The 19914-nt window shown below is 48.2% G+C and overlaps 1 protein-coding gene across 1 annotated transcript in view; it reads right to left on the reverse strand.

Annotated features, from left to right (window-relative positions):
* Window positions 1-18431, reverse strand: part of SLC6A5 (solute carrier family 6 (neurotransmitter transporter), member 5) — a 70243-nt gene extending 51812 nt beyond the window's left edge. The window contains exons 1-5 of the mRNA XM_006892010.1: window positions 18156-18431; window positions 16291-16821; window positions 13534-13672; window positions 10787-10918; window positions 10251-10424 (exon numbers count right to left, since the gene is read on the reverse strand). Coding sequence (XP_006892072.1) covers window positions 10251-10424; window positions 10787-10918; window positions 13534-13672; window positions 16291-16821; window positions 18156-18158 — 979 coding nt within the window. The 5' untranslated portion in view covers window positions 18159-18431. The remainder of the gene's footprint in view (window positions 1-10250; window positions 10425-10786; window positions 10919-13533; window positions 13673-16290; window positions 16822-18155) is intronic.
* Window positions 18432-19914: the final 1483 nt, after the last annotated feature.

A 19914-nucleotide genomic window follows, 5' to 3' on the forward strand; every position in this document is an offset into this window, starting at 1 on the left:
GTGCTGTATCACTTAGAAGAATGTTTGACCTAAAACAAAACCAGGCCTGAGGGCCACAGATTAAAATCACCCACCTTTGACTTGGTAGCATAACTGTCTATCCACCAGGCCCACAGAGCTCTCTTTATGTTGATCTTGTTGTTAAGTGCCATTGAGTCATAGACGACTCATAGCCATACATCACCTCAAAACCTCACAGCGATCCAGTCAGTTCTGACTTTTAGAGATCCTCAGCTGGGTTTCAGAGGTTGTACATTTGGAAGGCAGCTATGCCTATCACTATACACCAATGTGGCACATTCAGAAGCTATACACTTGAATGGGAGGAGACTCCCCCTCCTTCTCCCCAGAGAGCAACTCCACCGACTACCAGTCATAGGAGCTCTTTTGGTCAATAGTGCATCATGCTAGTGACCACACCACCAGGGCTCTCATGGTACCTACTCCCAGAATATTCCAGAGCCACGTGTAGAGACTAGACAAGTGCTTTTAGCAGCAGCACTACAGGTAGGTGAACCCAGGTTACCCTTTCTGTGGGGCTGTCTTGCTCACTGTAGAATATTTAGCTGCTTTCGTGACCTCTGCCAGGGAACTCTGGTAGGGTAGCTGAAGGGTATTGCACTGCTAACACCTCTTTAGCAGTTCAAATCCACCCCTGGCTCTGAGGGGAAAGCGGAACCATTTCTTCTAAGCTATTTACAGCCCTGAAACCGGCTGAATTGGCCCTGACATGACAGCAATGCAGGCCTTTACTTATCAGATGGAAGAACCACCACGCCATCCCATGCCCACCCCCAGGGGTGGCAACAAGAAATGTCTCCAGTCGTTGCCAAATACGTCTCGGATTGAAAATACTACAGAGTGCAGTTCTATGCCACCGCGCACAGTTCTATACGGACACCCTTTGAGGGGCTGTAAACCATCATAAACCCATAGCAACTGGCTTGGTTTTCTGATCCGAGAAGCATTGCTTTAGAGACCTCTAGGTATCTATACCCACTATTAATCAAATCACAGGGCACTCCAAGGGGATTCTGATATATTAATCTTCAAATCTTTACTTAGGGAGCATAAACACAAATAATCCTTCTTATCTCATTTCTGTAAATAAACTCAGATTCTCCCTCAGCCTCCTGCCATCCCCTAAAACTAAAGAGATCACTGGCATGTGCGGGCAAACGTCAGATCACTTGCTTCCAGAACTGCTGCTGTGAACCAGGCGGCGTCCTCCCAGGAGAGAAAGTCTGGGATCAAAGCTCGCTCGGGGCAGCACACAAGGTCAAGGTCCCACGCTGCGGCACTGCAGCACCGCTCATGCTCTGCACGCGGTGCACCTCGCTCCCCGCCCCGCTGCAGCCTCCAGCGCCTACAATCTCCGCTCCCGCCAGCGGGCGGCAGGAGCAAGCTTCCCAGCGCGCGCCGCCTGCGGGGCTGCAGCGAGTGGAGCGCCCCACGCGCCTCCGCATCCCGGAGCTCTGCGGCCCAGCAACCCCGAACAAAGAGGAGCGGAGCGATAATCATCCTGCCCAACTGCAAGCTGTCAGAGTAGGATTCTCTCTACTCCGGCAATTATTAATAAATGAGAGCACATGAAAAGCCTGGGAGAAAGGGAAACATTTAATTAAACTTCTAATGAAAATGAAACCAGGTCAGAAATAGAAACAGTATTTACGCTATTCCCATTTTAAGCGGCCTGGCTAGCGCCTGGTGTGACAAAACAACCTTAGGTCTGCCTTTTCAAAGAAAACCTCCTTGCAGTAAAGTCGGAATCCACTCCTTGACCTTCCAGAAGGTTTTCAGAGGCTGTAAATCCCACGGGAAGCGCTTGCTCATCTTTCTCCAGAGAAGCAATTGGTGGGTTTGATCCAACCATCTTTGATGGAGAGCACAATTCCCTACCCACTAGGCCACCAGAGTTTCCTTGGCAGTGTGCAAATTAGTTATTCTCCATAATGGATACCAGAAAATCTAGGTCACCCTAAAGAGAAAATGTCTCTCTTACAACCTTAAAAATCACCGGCAATCTCGACCTTTAGCCAAAGCAGTGCTTGAGTTGCTTTCTGGAGGCGGGGGCAGGGATGATGGCCCAGACTCTCAGTGTTTATGTGGCATTTCTGGGTAGTATTCCCTAGAAGTGCTGAGGGGACATGTGGCAAACATCCCCCACTGTAACGGAAGATCACAATGGCAGCCAGTGTGTCCCCTTGCCTGGGAATAGTCTTTCTGGCTGACTAGCACAAGAGCCAGGTGATGAAGTGGTTGTCACGGAGAGGATGGCCATGGAAGGTCAATTGCACAGCCCTGCCTTGGAGAAAGGAGTTTCCTACACAAGCCTTGCTTAAAATGTCCATTTTTCTGGGGAGCCTGGAGACATCCATTATCTATAGCTGCCTAGTTAGTTCACCAGCATCTTTTCTAAATCACCGCAGGCCCCCAAAAGACCAGCACTTCCACATGCAACAGCCTGAGCCCCGTAACAAAACAGGCTCCTGTACAGATAACATAGAACAAAGCTGGAGGGTCAGTGCAAAGATGGGTGGAGGGTGATACCCTTTCGGAAGAAGCAAACAAAAAAGAATGTAAACACTAGCTAAGAATGAGATCAAATCTGCCCAGTGTGTCGACACTCTCACAGGGAATAACCAGAGTGACAAAAGTCCTCTCTCTCTCACTCACACTCTCTCTCTCTCTCCTCATAACATCACAGCTTGTATGGTTTGTACTAATCAAAAAAAAGCTTAGCTCTAGAACACCTTTGCTCTGCCTTTACTGTTTCCTGGGTCAGACTGGAAATTCTCGAAGGCCAGGGCCCAGGTTTTCTCTGCCTCTCCTGTTGTTATTGGTGTATAAGTGCTGTCCTATACACAACCGATCTGAGCCTCGCCCCAACCACAAGGCCACTGTTGTAGTCATGGCATCAGTACATCTTGAAGGGGTTCTTTCTCCCTTTCGCTGACCCTTTACCATTCCCAGTCTGATGTCTTTTCCCAAGAACTGGTGGCCTCACAGCAAACCCAAAGTACATGAGACAAAGTTCGTCTCTTACAGTCCTATTCATCGGCTCAGCTGAACCAACATGAAAACATGCTTACTGTAAAGGATTATGTATCTATGTGTGTGATAGCACAGACGTTAAGTGCCCAACTCCCAACTGAAAGGTTAGTGGTTTGAAACCACCAGCCACTCTTAGGAGTTTATTCTGCAGCGATGACAATCTTAGAAACAAACCCTGTGGGACACTTCTATTCTGTCCTACAGTCAGTCAGGCACCATGGGTCAGAATCAGCTCAGCGGCAATGAGGTTTGGCTTTTACATAAACACGTGTATATGTCTAGAAGCCCTGGTGGTATAATGCATGACGTATTGAACTGCTAACCAAAAGATCAGTGGTTTGAATCCACCAGCTGTTCTGCTGGAGAAAAATGAGCCATTGTCTCTTGAAAAGATTTACAGCCGCAGAAAATCCACAGCATTGTGCTTACACTTATACATGCATGTTTGTGGGTACTATTTTCCACAAGGAACAGCTGGACAGATGTGCAGCAAAGATAAACAAATGCTTACAACCAGGTAGAACAAGCTGGGCAAATGCCTGAGGAGGCTGATACTGAAAAAACTGCTCTGACCCCAGTGTGAGCAGCTGGAAAAGGAGCCAGAGTGTGACTGGGAAAAGGGTTCACATTGCAGCAAGGAACAAAAGAGGTTTAAGAAGGAGATGATGGAAAAAAAGAATGACAAAATAAATGGCCGTGCAAGCACAGATAGGACTGTGCCTCAGGAGACTGCCCCATTGGAAGCCCAGGTGGAGGGAGCCCTAAGAAAGAAGATTTCAGCTATTAATCAAGAGAGAAGGCTTAACACCAGCAAGCTTCTAGGGAAATGGATGTCACAGAGGTGTATGGAGAAACACGGTTTCAGTTAACAAAGCCAAAATGGAGAAGGAAAATGCAGAGAAGGAATACAGAGAGCACAGAACAAATCAAAAGGCATCTTGAAATTAGCGCTCAGGAGATGGAGCAGCTGAGATTGGAACTGGGTGGGGGTGGGAGCATTTGGAAGAAGAGTAACAGAAGCAGCTGGAGCCAGAAACGCATAGAACTGCGGGGCGATCCAACCGTCAGCTGCTCCTCACCCAACCAGCTGGCATCGATTCGACTGACTCCCAGCAGAAAGTCAAGCCCTTTGGGCCCAGCAAAGAGAAACAGGAGTTGAAACAAAAGACACAGCAAATGGAAGCCTAGCGTGACAAAACTGAAAATGAGCACTCTTCATTGCAGAGCTCCCAGGACATATTTAAATACTAAACGTTTAAATGTTTGATATTTAAATGTTAAATGTTTAACATATTTACATGTTAAAGGAAGAGTGCCAGTGCATTAGCTAAGAAACTGGGGTATCTCTCCAAAATGCAGACCTGAAATAGCTCAGGTGTTCATATAACAAACTGGAAATGCCACAGAGAAGAACTGATGGCCTAGAGGACATGTGTCCAGCCTGAGAGAGCCCACAGGAATGAAGGCAAGGCTAAGACAACCAGACAAACACGGCCACGTCAACACCTCCTGGGGGACAGAGTCTGTGGGACAGGCAGAGCACCCGAGCTCAGTCGCCTGGCAGGCTACAACCTGGCTGCAACAGAGCAAACTCAGTGACTTATTGACGGTCATCTATTTCCAGTTGGCTCAGTCCACCGCCACCTCCCCACCCGGCTCCACCTCAGTCACCACCTGCTGTGCTACCTTCAGAAAGGCTGCGGCTGAAGTTTGCTATTTGCTGAGGAAAGCTATCTATCTCCTTTCATGGTTTCAGAAATTATCTGCAGTTTATTATGCTTAAAATTCTCATTTGTATGCTGTTAGACACATCATGAATTTGAGTAAATGCTTGGAAAAGTCAAGGGTCAGTGAAAAAGAAGACCCTCAACAAGATTAACGGACACGATGGTCACCACAATGGTTCAAATGATGGTGAGGACCGGCAGGGCCACTAATGCTGCTTCTGCTGGACACAAGGTCACTCAATGGCTTCTTATAGTAACACGCTGGTGCCGTGATGTGCCGCCGAGTCAGAACTCACTCAGCTGGCCCTCCAGTGGGTTTCCAAGGCTATAAATCACACAGAGGAAACTGTCCATCTTTCTCCCTCAGAGCAACTGATGGGTTTGAACTGGGTTTCTTTGGGTTGGCAACACAATTCCTTACCCACTGGGCCACCAGAGCTTCCTAACTACATTTATGTATGTATATCAAAGACCATGTGGATGGTGCAGGATAGGGCAAGGCTCAGATCTGTTGTTCACAGGAGGGCTGTGAGTCACAGTTGACTCGATGGCACATAATATACACACAAGTATATCACACACACACACACACACACACACACACACATATCACTGAGTGATTGTAATGCTTAACATGCTTGGCTGCTAACTATAAGGCTGACATTTCAATATGTCTTAGAATAAAGGCCTAGTAATCTTCTTCCAAAAAATTAACCACTGTAAACCCTCTGAAGTATTTTACTCTGTAATACATGGGATCCCTATGAGTCAAAATATACTTGTCTGTAACTAGTTGATTAGAATCTTTTTTTTCTCTGAATCTACCTTGCAATCCCAAAGACACATGGCCCACCAGCTGCTCTGTAGAAGAGTGATCTGGCTATTGAAAACTCACCAGGGGGGTCAGCTCAGTTCTTACTCTACGGCACATAGCAACAACTAAAACAAAAACATGTTTATAATTAAGAAGGCGTAGACAATTTAAAAAATGGCTCCAAACCTGTCATTGTTAATAATCGCTTCCTATATGTTTTCTAGTTCTTATACATATACCCTTATACATATACGTATTTTCAATAAAGATAGAATGAAACTAAATTTTCTTACATTTAATGTTATATGGTAGGGCTTTTGAATAAACATATTTTTTAAATTGCTACTTTGCACAGAAAAAGTCATGCCACTGGACATTATATATTTTGTCATTGTTGTGAGGTGTCATGAAGTGAACTATGACTCACAGTAACCCTATGAACAACGAATCTGAACTCTGTCCTATTCTGTGTCGTCCTCATCATCTCTGATACATTTAAGCCCATTGTTTCATCTCTGATATATTCAAGCCCATTGCTTCAATCACTGTATCAGTCCATCCGATTGAAGATCTTCCTCTTTCACGGATCCTCCTACCTTTCCAAGCAAACTATTCTTTCTCTAGAACTGCCCCATCCTAACAACATGCCCAAAACATGTGAGGTGAAGCTTCACCATCCTTACCTCCAAAGAACACTCAGGTTGCATTTTTCCAAAACATATTTGTTTTGGCACTCAGTCCATGGGATATTCAGAACTCTTCTCCAACAACTTCTCCACAAATAAGAGGCCTTGATTCTTCTTCTGTCATTCCTAGTTATTGTCTTACTCTCAAATGCAGAGTAAGTGAGAAGACCATGGCTTGAATCAGATGCACCTTAGTCTTTAAACTGACATCATTGCTCCTTAACATCTTGAAGAGGTTCCTGACTGCTTTAAGTGACTGTAGAATAAATACTTCAATTTATAGAGGTACCCTAATTTATTTGATCCATGGACTTATTCAATAATTATTTACAGTTTAGCATATATTTAAAAGTTTATAACATTTTTCACTGTTAAAAATATGACAACAATAAGTAACCTCATATACGTATCTCTGATTTTGCCTTAAGGCCAACTCATGGCACTGAGAGTAGCAAGTCAAACTACCATTCACACCATCATCCTTTTTACCAAATAGAATCTCAACTGCATGTATCATGGAGAGAACACCCAGGCTGATAGCACTCCTTCAAGACTGAACCTGCTGGATCAAGGACTCTTCAAGAGCCCTGAACAGAACTAAGAGTCAGGGCCATGAGACCCAACTCAGTGCTGGTTCTCCCTGAGACCCAGCCTGCCAGTTCTTTCTCTGAGATTCAGAGACCACTTCATCACCTGCAAAGAAATGACCATGTCCTTCTGAACTTGAAAGACTATCATTAAGAATAAATTAATCTGCTTTGTAAACGGGAAGCACTTAGCTTGGCAGTTAGGACAATGGCCCTGGGAGACAGGCAAATTTATGTTCAACGTCTAAAGTCTATGAAGCAGTAAACTCTATGGCCTTAAGCCTTGCTTTTTCATCTGTAAAATGAAAATGATAATAGCAGTACTATGTAGGTTTGTTGTGTAGCTCAATATGGGCAAGATATGTAAAAAGATTTAACAGCATTGTTGTTGCTGTTAAGTCCCTTCCAGTTAAATATTACTCTTAGTGACCCTATAAACAAGAGACAGGAACGCTGTCCTGTCCTGTGCCGTCCTCATCATCTCTGATAGGTACTTTTAGTCCATTACTGCAGTCACTGGAGTCAATCCATCTCGTTGGGAGTCTTCTTTTTTACTGACCCTCCACCTTTCCAAGGAATAGCCTCTCCTAGTGACACATTCGAGGTTTGAGAGACAAAGCTTCACAACCCTTGCCTCCAAGGAGTACTCTGGCTGTACATTTTCCAAGACATAGCCCAGATCTTAAGGGAAGCCCCTAGGGAAGTGGGCTATGGGGCTTGAGTCAAGGCAGCAGCCCCCTGCCAGCAGACACTCCCTGGAAAGTGACCTCCTTCCCACGTGTAACCTGAAAAAGGGTAACAAGTACTCTAGAATGATTTATGATCTTAAAGTATCTCTTTATTCCAGATCTCTTACTATGGAAATGTACCTTGCCTAATATGGCAGCTCCCTCCAGGAAATCACTCTGATAGCTGATGATAAATCTGTGAACAACTGCTGAGCAGAATTCTAAACAGCAGTCTGAAGAGCTGATCACCAAGTTCAACAGAGAACTTGAGGCAATGAAAGGCAGGACACTTCATAGAGTTTCAGAGGCCATGCAGCTTTGAGGAAGCCAAAGGTCTTGTTTTTTTCCCATGGAATGGCTGAGGGGCCAAACTACCAACCTTATGGTTAAGAAGGATAACCTCCCATAGCACATGGACAGAATCCAGCCGAGTCGTGCTCATGCTTGGTTATATGCTGTTGAGTCAGAACTAACTCATGTCTGAATCTCCAGCAGCTTTTCAGAGGCTGTAACTCTCACAGGAGGAGACTGCCCATCTTTCTACCCTGGAGCAGCTGGTGGATTCAAACCATGTACCTTTGGGTTGGCAGTGCAATTCCTTACCACAAGTCACTAAACTCACTCACTTATTGTCTCTAGGTACACAAATACATTCTGGGGATATGAGAGGAAAGAATTCACCTTTGTCTCTTAACAGCTCAAAGGGTTGAATAATACCCAGTCTGTGCAGAAAGCAGGAGAAAGAGCTGGCTTTAGGAGCCAACACTAAGGCAATCACACAGAAATCACAGAATGCTCCTTTCAGCATGGGTTCAGCTTAAGGCAGTGATAGATCTGTGGAGAAAGCAGAAATTACCTGCAAACAGATTTCCATACCAATAATCAGTCAAAAAAGGCTTTTAACTTGGACCTTATCATAGAGTAGATTTCAATTCATAGTGACCCTATAAGACAACGAAAACTGCCCTGTGGATTTTCTGAAGCCCTAACCTTTAAGGAAACAGATACCTACTTCCACTAGAGTGGCTGGTGGGTTCAAACCGTTGACCTTTCAGCTAGCAGTAGAGCACTTAACCATTGAGCTACTAGAGTTCCTTATGTAACTTGGATTTCTGCTTTGCTAACTGCTACCACATTTCTCATTATATTTTCTCCTTATGGCAACTTGCTACATGAGCTACACTCAAACTCATTGCTGTCGAGTCAGAGCTGACCCTGCAGGGATTTTTAGAGGCTGTACATAGCACAGGGGAGATTGCCCATCTTGTTCTTATTAAACTGCTGATGGATTTGAACTGCTCAAGAGTTAGCAGCATGACTCCCTATAAACTAGCAGAGCTCCCTGCATGAGGGAAGTAGGGTACAAATTGTTTTCCCTTGTTCAAATGAGAAAACTTGAGATCCAGAGAGAAGTTACTTGATCCAGAGTCTACACATGCACACTTAATGGTAGAGATGTCCTTACAGACAGACAAGAAAGCTTTGGCAACACACTTGGCCTGTTCCTTTTTCACATTCATTCCCTTTGCAAGCTGATGGTCCCCATTACAAATCCTCACTAAAAAAGCAAACACAAACACAATTCACCATCACTGAGTGGGAACCAACTCACAGTTCCAGGAGGTTTCAGAGGCTATAAATCACACCAGAGGAGGAGGAGGAGGAAGAGATTTTCCATACTTCTCTTGAGGAGCTGTTGGTGGATTTGAACCCGCAAAGAAGTACCACTTTTGGGTTGGCAGTGCAACCCCTACTCTAACTACACAACTCATTCCAAGTCTTCATGTACCAACCAATTCCAGATATTAGACATCCTCCCAGGAGCACTCTCTGCCTCCCCAGCTGTATGTGCTCCAGGATCCAAAGCATTGCTTTTCAGATGCAGGATGCATCCAAGTCACTGTGGACCTTGTGAAAATGCAGATTCTCATTCAGGGAGGCTGGGCTGGGGTTTCTGCTTTGCTCACCAGTTTCCAGCTAAGGCTATTGGGTTGTCAGATGCTAGAATATCATATTAAAATGACATTTTCTCTGCTCCATCCAGACCTCATAAATCAGACCAGGAGGTGAACCTGTGTATCTGCATTTTTTTTAAATACTTTATTTTATTTTATTATTTTGTGTGTGTGTACCGTCAAATTGGATCTGACTGGTACAGAAGGAAATTGACCCTCCTTTTCCAGCAGAGCATCTGGTGGATTTGAACCGCATATCTCTGGGATTACAGTGCAGCTTCTTGCCACTAGGCCACCAGAGCTCCCCTGTATCTGCATTTTTAACACATAAAATGTGAAGATATTCACTCTTGCTCTAGGCCATCCCTAGTGAGTTAACCGGAAGTCTAAGCCTCTCTATTGGTTTGAAACCACCAGCAACTCCACAGGAGACAGATGGGTAATCTCCTCCCACAATTCACAGCCTCACAAATAGCCTTCTCACTAGAGAAACAGCTATGAGTCAGTTCCAACTCGACAGCCATGAGTTCTAGGCCATGAGCTCCATGAATGTTAGAAGTGAATTTATTTGATTGTTTCTTTTAATCTTCTCACCCTTAGCTCAAGTCATAAATCCTGGAATGCAGAATATGTGTCTGATGAAAGAATAAAGAGTTCAGAACACATACACACTCCTAAGGCAGGTATACCCAAACTTACCTAATAAAAGTCTGTTTTTATCTTTGCATTCTGGTGTGTTCCAAGGGTTGTTGCAGGAGCCCCAGGGCAGCACAGACACAAAAGAGGCAAACAGGTAGAAAAGTGTGTAGCAGATAATCACATTGTAGTATATGGCTATTAGCACAGAGATGATCAGCATTGCAATGCCACAACCTGTGGAAGCAAAAATTTCAGGAGTTTATTCCATATCAAACCCTGTGACCATTTATGGAGGAGGAAAGGGGTGGGCAGAGGGAGGGGGAGGGCAACTAAGCCATGCTGCCCTCTCACAAATGGATCAGCTGATAGTGGTGTGGACTCTACATCTACTGGGAACATTGGAAACTGAACAGGCCAAAGGTTGATCCTGGGCCATTTTGGGAAGGAAGTCTGCAGAGTGGAGTCAAACAAATAAAAGAAGGAAGGAGTGAGTACTGTTAAACCACAAAGCAAGTTCCCTTCCCTGAGGCAGGGCTGAATGGTGACAGAGGAGAAAGACTAAGGCTGAGAAGGGAGCTGGAAGACACTGGACTCACCTTGCAGAGCTGGGATGGCCTTCCACACAGACACAGGGCCCTGGCTGGCAAACTGGCCCAGTGACACCTCCAGGAAGAAGATGGGCAGCCCAGCCAGAGCCAGCATCATTAGGTAGGGGATGAGGAACGCACCTTAGAAAGAAAAAGTGAGAAGTGAGATCCCTGGGAGGTGAAGGCATGGCTCTGGCCCACCAAGGGGCATGTCCTCTGGGCTGGGCTCCTCTCCATGAACTTACAAGGACCATTCAGCCTCTTTTATGAAGATGTTTTTACTATTGTAGCTCAATGGCACCCATAGAACTTCGAGAGCCCTCCTTCAAAATGTACCCACACAAATATACTCCTTGTTTCAATTTCCCACAAATACTAGGATTTGTGTGGTGGTGTGTGGATTTGGTTTTCTTTTTACTCGGGTTTTCAAATATTATTAAAATACTTTAATTTCCTAACATTAAGCCTTTTCAAGCTTCACTGTCTTAGTACCTATGACTCACTTATAGAGCCCATGGTGAAATCTCAGCAGAAGCTGGCACCTCTGATGACCTAGAATCTGCTGAGCTGGACTCAAGAGCCCTCCTCCACAGTAAACTCAGTCACCTGTACACCTTCAGCCAGCCAGGTAGGGCCTGTTTTAGCAGACAGGCCCCCAGAACTCATCTCTCTCCCACTATCACCTCCATCGCACATTTTCTCAACTTCCTCCTTGTGAACTCCCTCTCATTCTTCAACATCAATTCAGGTGTCTTCTCAAGAAGTCTCCCTTGCCCCACTCTTGTGGGGTTCAAAAGAATAAACATTTTCTTTTACAGATAAAATTAAAAAAAGAAGTCTCCCTTGGTTCCCTCCCAACACTTATTGGCAGCTTAGTCCAGCTACTGATCACTCAACATTTATGTGTATGTCTTGTCCAATTTGAAATCAGCTGAAATTTATTCTTCATCTCCTCTGCCGCAGTGCCCAATCTAGGGCACCTGTACTTAATAGACTCTCATAAACTTGCTGAAGGTTCAGCAGGGTTTTTTCCCTTCAGGCTTCTGCGAGGTTGTTTGGGAAGGGTTGGGGAAACTCTCGATCTTTGAGAAGGGTCCAGCAAGTGCTGTTAATAGATGAGAGCCAATTCAGAATGAGAAAAGCCAGAGCTCAAAACACCGTGCTCATCTTTTTCCATAGCCCACCCCTTTCTGCTCATCCTTCTGGAAACAAGACAAGGGAAATGAAAGCGGGAATTCTGCTTTTCTTCTCCCAACTGTGTCATCAAGAAAAAAACCAACGTGGATTGTCTTTCAACTCTCTTTTGCTCTCTACCCTGCACTGCGGGCTGTGGGGAAGGTGGAGGGTGGGGGTGTCCAGAGTCGCAGTGCAGAATTGTCCTCCTCTACCCTATGAGGGTCCTGGGAACCCTGACAGCTTCCCAAGCATTAAGCGCTCTGAAAGTCCAGCCAACAAGGGAGGAACACTTTCTCTGGCCAAGTGCCCTGGCCTTGTACCCCCACCATCCTCCCACCCTGGAAATGGAGAACGAGGAGTCCCTACAGTCACCTCATAGCCTCCCCAGCCCAAGTCCCCTCATTTTCCAGGGACTGTCCACTTAGAAGCCTCCATCTGGGACACCCAAGAGAGCCTCGCTGCCAGTACACATCCCTCAGTTTCCAGGGCACTCCAGATTGCAAACACTCTGCTCTACGGTCTACACAGATTATCTGTCATCTACTCCAATATGGAATTAGGGAAGAGGGCAATAACCCATTATTTTTTTCTGTTTTAATCAGTGCTCACTCTAAGGCAGGAGAGGTTGCCCGAGCGATGCCCCCACCCCTGCCTCTGCACCAGATTCCACCTGCACTGGACACAGAAGACCACCAACAGGAGCAGCTACGCTGTCAGGGTGACAGGGGGAGGGGGCATCTTTTGCTTCCTCCAGCCTTTTTTTGTTGTTGTTGTTTGGGTAAGAAACTGTGCAGGCATCCAGGTGCAAATTCCTCAAGGGAAGATATGCTTGTCTTTAGCTGCTGGAGGAGGACAAGCAAAGAGGGCCCTGGATGTGCAGGTCCCCCGGTGGGTTCATAGAGGAACAATGTGGTGCCCCAGCTTCTAACTGGTGGGGGCAGGAGGCATGCCTTTACTCCATCGCAGAAAACCCGGCTTCCTCCAAAAGAAGGTTCTCCCAACCAGTTAAGAAGAATGAAATGAAAACTGTTTTGGGTAAACGATTTTGCAGAAGCCCAAGCAGGGATGTCTCTGGGTGGTCCAGAGAAGAGGAACAACCCCAGTGGCTCCCGGCCATGCCTCTTCCACGGTGGCTCCTCTCCTCTCGACCTGAGCGCTCACGCCCAAGGTCTCAAGTTCCCACATTGTTGTTTTCCAGCATTCCTGGAATGTACATGGCTCTAAAATGGTGAAAGTGCACTGAGGACCGGCGCTTCCTCAACATTAGTTTTGCTAAGCGGTGAGTTGGAGTTTCACTGCGTCAGTGTCCCCTCCTCTTAGGAACCAGTCCACGCAAGGTGGGCCAATGGGGACTCGATGGCCCGTACCTTCCCTGCACCCCATCTCCAGGTTGAAGACCCCTGGAATCTAATGGCAGTCCTCGAGGTTACTCCTGCCCCCTGACTTCCCACTGTTGCCTGCAGGGAATGGGGCTTGACTCTGAGGAGGCTGCCCCAGCCTCCCCTCCTGGCCGGTCCCAGGCTCTGAGTCCCCCCAACCCACGAGTGCCCACCCCATTTCAAAGAGTGGAAAAGCCATACCTCCCCCGTTCTGGAAGGCCAGGTAGGGAAACCTCCAGACATTGCCCAGCCCCACTGCATACCCCACCATGGACAGGATGAAGTCCAGTTTGCTGGACCAGTTCCCTCGGGCCTTATTCTCATCCCCTTGCTCGTCCTCCTGGGGGCGGAAAAGCACATTGTCGGATAACAGCCCCTGAGGGTGGTGCAAGCAGGCCCATTCCCACACCTCCCCCCTGAGAAGGGTCCTTCCCACAAGCAGGCCCCCCACTTTTCCACCGAGGATGCATTGGCAAGCAGGATCCAAACTCTGAACAGAGGATGCATCTACAAGCAGGGGCCCTCACCCCTCACCCCTGCACTGAGGGTGTCAGCAAGCAGAAGGCCGTTCCGGAGCTGAAGATCCACATCAACCAGACTCCTGCAGCCCCTTTCCCAAATCCTGCAGTTAGGGTACACTAGCAAGCAGCTCTCCCCAAATCCCGCCGAAGGTAGGTTGGTTGCAAGCAGTCCCTCCATCCCATCCCTCACCAATGGTCCATTTGGCAAGCAGGCCCAGTGTCATGCCTACAGTCCTCAGCAAGCAGGTCCCTAACCAAGGCCTCTCCCCCAATAAAATTACCCTCGCGCACTTCTTCCTCCGCCCTTTCTTCCTCCAGAGTGTGCCAAGACCAGAAGGAGAGCTGCAGTGCCTGGAGGCAGCCCGAGGCCCTGCCTCATTTTCCTCTGCCAATGCCTTTTAGGTGGAACCTGCTGGGTTGGCTAATTTAAGGGGGGACACCCTTCAGCACTGGGTCAAGAAAGATGGGCAGGAGGGAGATTTAGGGTAAAATAAGAGGAGGGCATAGAGAATGTGGTATGGTAAGAGAGAGGACAGCCAAAACCTTGAAGTCCAGCCTACACTTGACTAACCAGCTGGGTAACTTGCTCTCTCTGAGCCTTTGTGTTCCCATCTGTAAAACGAGGTGGTTTTCACTGTCTTCAGCTCTACTCGTGTATACACCTTTAAACCCTTTTTAAACTCTAAGGTCTTTGGGCAGTACAGGTTCTGGGATGCCTCAGGAAGGTGCAGAAAGATCAGAGGCAAGGTCACCTCAGATGAATTCTGCAAGTATTCAGGACACCTGGGCAGGACGAACCTCCCAGAGATCCATGCCACTGCACAGCTTCCGCCTCCTCAGTCCCAGTACACCTGTGTCAGTAACCTGTCAGACCCCACACTCTTGGAAGGGCCATGAAGGATGAAGAAGAAGCTGTCAGGAGAGGAGGCTGGCTTGGGGAGGGAGGTAGAGGACCAGGGTGAGTATTAGGAACAAGAGAATGTGGAAGATGTTCAAGGCTGAAAATAGGCAAGCATAGTACTTGATCAGCACCTCTGGGGAACCCAGGGTCCAGAGGAAGCCTCTTTTCTTGAACACTCTCCCGACATCTCTCCTGCCATGCAACCTCTAGCCCACTAAACCTATCCTCCAATCTTTCCACAGCTGAGAAGAGTGGGAGTTCCAGATCCTTTCTTTTGCCGCAGTGCGGAGGATAAGCAAGGCACGTGAAACAAATTCTCTGCCTCCAACTGAGGTCACGGTGTGGGGTGCATCCTCTCAGAGGCAGTTAACACACACAGACCAGTGCTCCAGACATGGACCTCCAAAGCAAGGGTTCACGTTTGTACTGATTTCTAATTATCTGAGCAGCTGTATTCCTGCTACAGCAGCCTGTGGTGGAGTGAGTGTGTACACTAGAGGAACCTGGGGTAGAGGGTTGGATGGATGGACCTTGGATCTACATATAAGCCCATAAGCCCGTCCTGGGTCCCCAGCCCTGATGCCTGAACACATGCCTATCTGTGTGGGAGGTGGCAGAAGGTGGGCAAGGGAAGGGGAAAGCTGAACTGCGTGAAACAAAGAGAAAAAAAAAAGAGATCCTAGAAGAGAGGGGCAGGTTGGAGGAAACAGAAGACAAAAGCCTACATAGAGAAGGGAGCACTGGGAACACCATAGTGCTGGCACTGAATCCAGCAAAGTCTTCATTAAGAATGTTGTTGTTGATTGCCTTCAAATGGAGCACGACTCATAGCGACCCTATGAACAAAAGGCCTGAAGCCCCTCCACAACTATCTACATTTATCAAAGTTCATAGAGTTACCAGAGGCATGCTATTTAGGAAGTGGATGCCACTCTTGCTTTCCATCATTAAGAATAAAATAACACAAAGTTCGGATGGATGACTGAATTGAGCACAGGGCTTTGGAGAGCCCATTTAAAAAAACAGTAAGAAGTCTTGAAGCGTAAGCTCCAGTAGCCTGGGAGAAATGGAGCAGTGACATCTCATAAACTTAACTATAGAACTGCCAGTTAGTGTCCCCTCTGGACCTTTCTCGGTATTTAAAAATACTGTTTATTTAATGAATGAATGAAACACCTGGTGAATGGGAGGAAGAGGAGTTGTGTCTTCGTAAAGGATCTAACTGCCTCCACTGCTTGAGAAATGCATATTCGCTCAGATTCCTGAAGACACTGCGTCTTGGAGGCGGCACTCAGCAGGCAGCTCCGGAGGTCCCCAACTCTCAGGCAGGCTCACTGCAGCCTCTCTGCACTCAGCGCAGCCCTGAATTGGCGACCCCAGCGCAGTACGAGCTTCCAAAGCCCCAAAGCTTCCTCCCTCCACCTGTCACTGCCAACCCATCTCCCCATCAGCATACGTGCACCCACTGCGGGCCAGCTCGCCTCGCACGCGGCTGGAGAGCAAGAGACGCTTTGGAGCCTGGCGTGCCCTGCTTACCTGGGGGACAGCACTGGCCACGCTGCCCGGGAGCACGGAGGTAATTCCATCCGTGCCCAGCACCACGGTGCTTCGGCTCATATTCACCCATCCCACGGCTGGGGTATTGTTCCGCTCCAAGGTACCCTTGCCCACACTCACGTTCGCATCTTCCTCCGGGCCGCGTAGCGCGGGGATCTTACAGTGCAGAGCATTGCCGAGCCCTGCGCCCCCAGTCGCAGGAGCGGCCTGCAAGCTGTGCGCCTCGCTCAGCTCCCGCGGGGCCACGGAGGTCGCCGGCGCCCGCAGGCTACTGAGTTTGCAAGCCCCAATTCCCAGCGCAGCCTCACAGGCTCGCACGTCGGTGGACTGGAAAGTTTGGGCGCCCGTGGAAGCGGACCTGGGCACACGGGGCGGCGGAGCGACAGCAGCTGGTAGTTCCTGCTCAGGGCTCGTCCTGGGAGCACATCGGCCATCCGGGTGGCCTGGGGTCACCGCTGTGTCCAAGCTGTGGGTTGGTTGTTTATTCATTTCCTTGGGAACACCGGAGTCCTGCAAACACAACATCAAGTTCGTGCAAAACCCCCCTATAAAGTCACGACAGCTTTTAAAAGATCTATGTCTTTATATGGAGATGTTCACAACTCAGAACCAGGTACGTTATCTGGGAAACAAGTTGGAATCAACCTCTGTATGTGTGTGTATTGTTTTGCCAATTAAAATATTTCAACGATTTTTCTCTCTCTCAATACCTAGAGGACATAAAGAAGTTCATATCCCCTTCCCTGGCAGAGAACGAACGAAAACGGAGACAAAACTGTTTTGGGGGGTGAGGAGAAGTGGAGGAGAGAAATAACCTTACAGCCATGTGATCCCGCCCTTTTTGGATTTCACATCATGGCTGTAGGATGCCTGCCCCCAGCACCATTGTAGAAAGATTCTTTAATTTTCCGCCCCATTTCCTTTGTCATTCAACAATGCACATTGCCTGTTCTCCCCCTTTATAAGCGATAGGCAAGCTGCAGCCACAAAGCCGATGCCCTGGCACTTGCGGGTGCTGGAGGCCAAACTGATTGTGTGAATCCCAGCGCTTCCAAACCCACTTTTGCCCGCCAGGTAGCAACGGCAGATAAAGCTGGCAAGTAAAACTACAATAATAATAATAAACTCCATGACAATTACGACAGTGACAGCAGCCTGTCTTAAAACACAAGATGTTAACCGGATTTGTCATCCTACAGAGCCTAAATGAAATGGAATAAGAGTGCCAAGTGTTTTGGTTTGTTCAGTGGGCTCCCCCGCCCCCAAGGTGTATCTAAGTAAGAAGATTAAAACATATTTCACACTCACACACTTGTTTGGGGACCAACAGCCATGATTCCTTTTCATTTACTTTGCCCCAATTGAGCTTTAAATTGAAAGAACGGTCAGAGATGGGGTTTTCTTTCTTGCCTTTCTCCTGTCCTCTTTCTGAGCGGTCCAAACTTAGCACCAATAATAATATTCATAGTAATAACGTAAAATGATCTTAGGTCTTTCATTTCAGAGGCTGTCCCCCAATCCTCTTGCCAAAAGCACAGATCAAAATTCATTTTCACCCAAAGAGCGACCCGCCTCGGTTTGGGGGCATCTGGCTTTTCAGCACCACGGACAGTGCCCGAGATCGGGTTTGCGAGCCGCCATCCACCTATGGGTTCTAGGACTGCTGGAATCTCTCACTGAGATCAGGCGAAGAGTCCAAGCACAAACATCTACCACTTCGGGAACTGTCCTCCATCCCTTCCCCCCCCTCGCAAAACACACCAAATATTTCCAAAGAAAACATCCAAAACGAATCCCACTCCCCCAGCCCCTCGCCTCTTACAAGAACACAAGCAAACACTCACCATCTCCGACACTAGCCACAGCTTGAAGCGGCGGGGAGTGAAACCAGCTATGGACAAGACTGGATTTGGCGCCCGCGAGAGTGGCGCTTTCTATACCTCCTTGGGAAAGGCCGGGTTTGCGTCAGTACAAAGCAAGGTGCCCTTCGTGTGACATTTTCTTGATAATACAAGTTTGATAAATCATTACTCCCTTGGATTCGAGTTTTAAAGGGACAACAGCCGAGAGCGCGCTGGCCAGTTGTCACTCGGGCGGGAGGGGGTTGCGTGTTCGGCGTGACTCATGTGGGTGTGATTACTAAACCGAAGCCGCAGGGAGGGGACGGCAGAAGTTCGCCTCCTGCTAATTAAGGGGAACATGGGAGGGACACGTTCCACTGCGCCCAAGGCTAGACGTAGCCGCCTACGGAGCGGATTGGGCCATGGAGGTGGGAGGTGGGCTCGGGGCGGGGGCGGAGGGGTGGGGGAGCCTGGTGCTAAATCACTGCGGTGGCGCCCCGCAGTCTCTCCCACTAGACCCCCTGCTGTCTCTCCTGCTCTACAGACGTGGGATTCCGCAATGTCCGCAGAGCGACGGAGGGTCTCCGCTCGCAGCGCCGCGGCTCCGCAATGGCTGGTGCTGGTGCGGGCGCGGGCTCAGCATTTAAAGGCTGCGGCCTCCGGGGCCGACGCGGGACTCCACCTGGAGCCCTTCGCCCAGAAAACCAGTGCGCGGAGTCGCCAGTTCGCGCCGACAAATTCAGATCTAGGATTTGTATGCCTGTCTTTTTCTCTGCTAACACGATCATTAGAAGGTGCCTGCGTAAAATGAGGAATGCTTTTCTAAATTCCCCTGATACGAGGAGAAAGAAAAAGGAATTATTTCCAATATTGACTGACCCGGTCCTCAGGTCACCTTCAATGTGGAACACACACACACACCCCAAATCCCCAAAACCCTGTCTATCCTCATCGGCCCTTCAATAACAACTCGTCAGTCAGGCTTGATTTGGAAACACGAGGTCTTTGAGACTCCAAATCCCCACACACCAGGAGCAGAACTGACGATGCAAGAAGACCTTCTGCCATGTTGCAGGAGTTGAGGAAAAAGGAAATTAAAAATGCAGACTTTGCTGTAAGTACAAGGTTGTAATCACAAGAAACGGAAACGTCTTTACAGAGAAGGTGAAGGTTGGAGAAATCAGCATAAAAAAAAAAAACACCCCCCCCCAAAAAAAACCAATGTATTCGAATTTTGTAAATAAATTCGTAGACAATTAAAACAACAAAAACCAAACGCCTTCCAGGCTTGGCCGGCTCCTTTGGGAGGACGCTTGGCCTTGAGGAGGGGAAGCTCCGGAAAGCACTTTGTCCCTTCCTCGCCGGGCAGCAGGCGGGCGGCAGGGACTGACCCAGGCGCGGGAGTGGCCGCGGGCGCAGGCTGCGGCAGCAGATTGAGGCGCGCGGGCGCTCTGGGCACTGGGGGCACCCTGTCCGTCCCTTCGCGAGCTGCCCCAGCTCCTCTGATGCCCCGGCTGGCCTGGGCATCTGCCTGGGCCCTGCAGCCAGCTGGCTGAGGATCCCAACCCACACTATCCTGGGGGGTGCGTGCGAGCCACCATGAGCGCTTCAGGTCGGTGTTAATTGAGGTTTTGAGCTAATGTCAACTGATCGTTCAATCCTATCTTTATATTAGCATTAGGATGACGGGATCCTTTTAGCGTTGAGAACCGCTTTTAAGAAAAGACTCCAATTTTGAAACAGGGGAAACTGACCCTCAGAA

The sequence above is a fragment of the Elephantulus edwardii genome, unplaced genomic scaffold (genome assembly GCF_000299155.1).
Source record: "Elephantulus edwardii isolate Elephantulus edwardi_28Jun2011 unplaced genomic scaffold, EleEdw1.0 scaffold00109, whole genome shotgun sequence".
Lineage (NCBI taxonomy): Eukaryota > Metazoa > Chordata > Mammalia > Macroscelidea > Macroscelididae > Elephantulus > Elephantulus edwardii.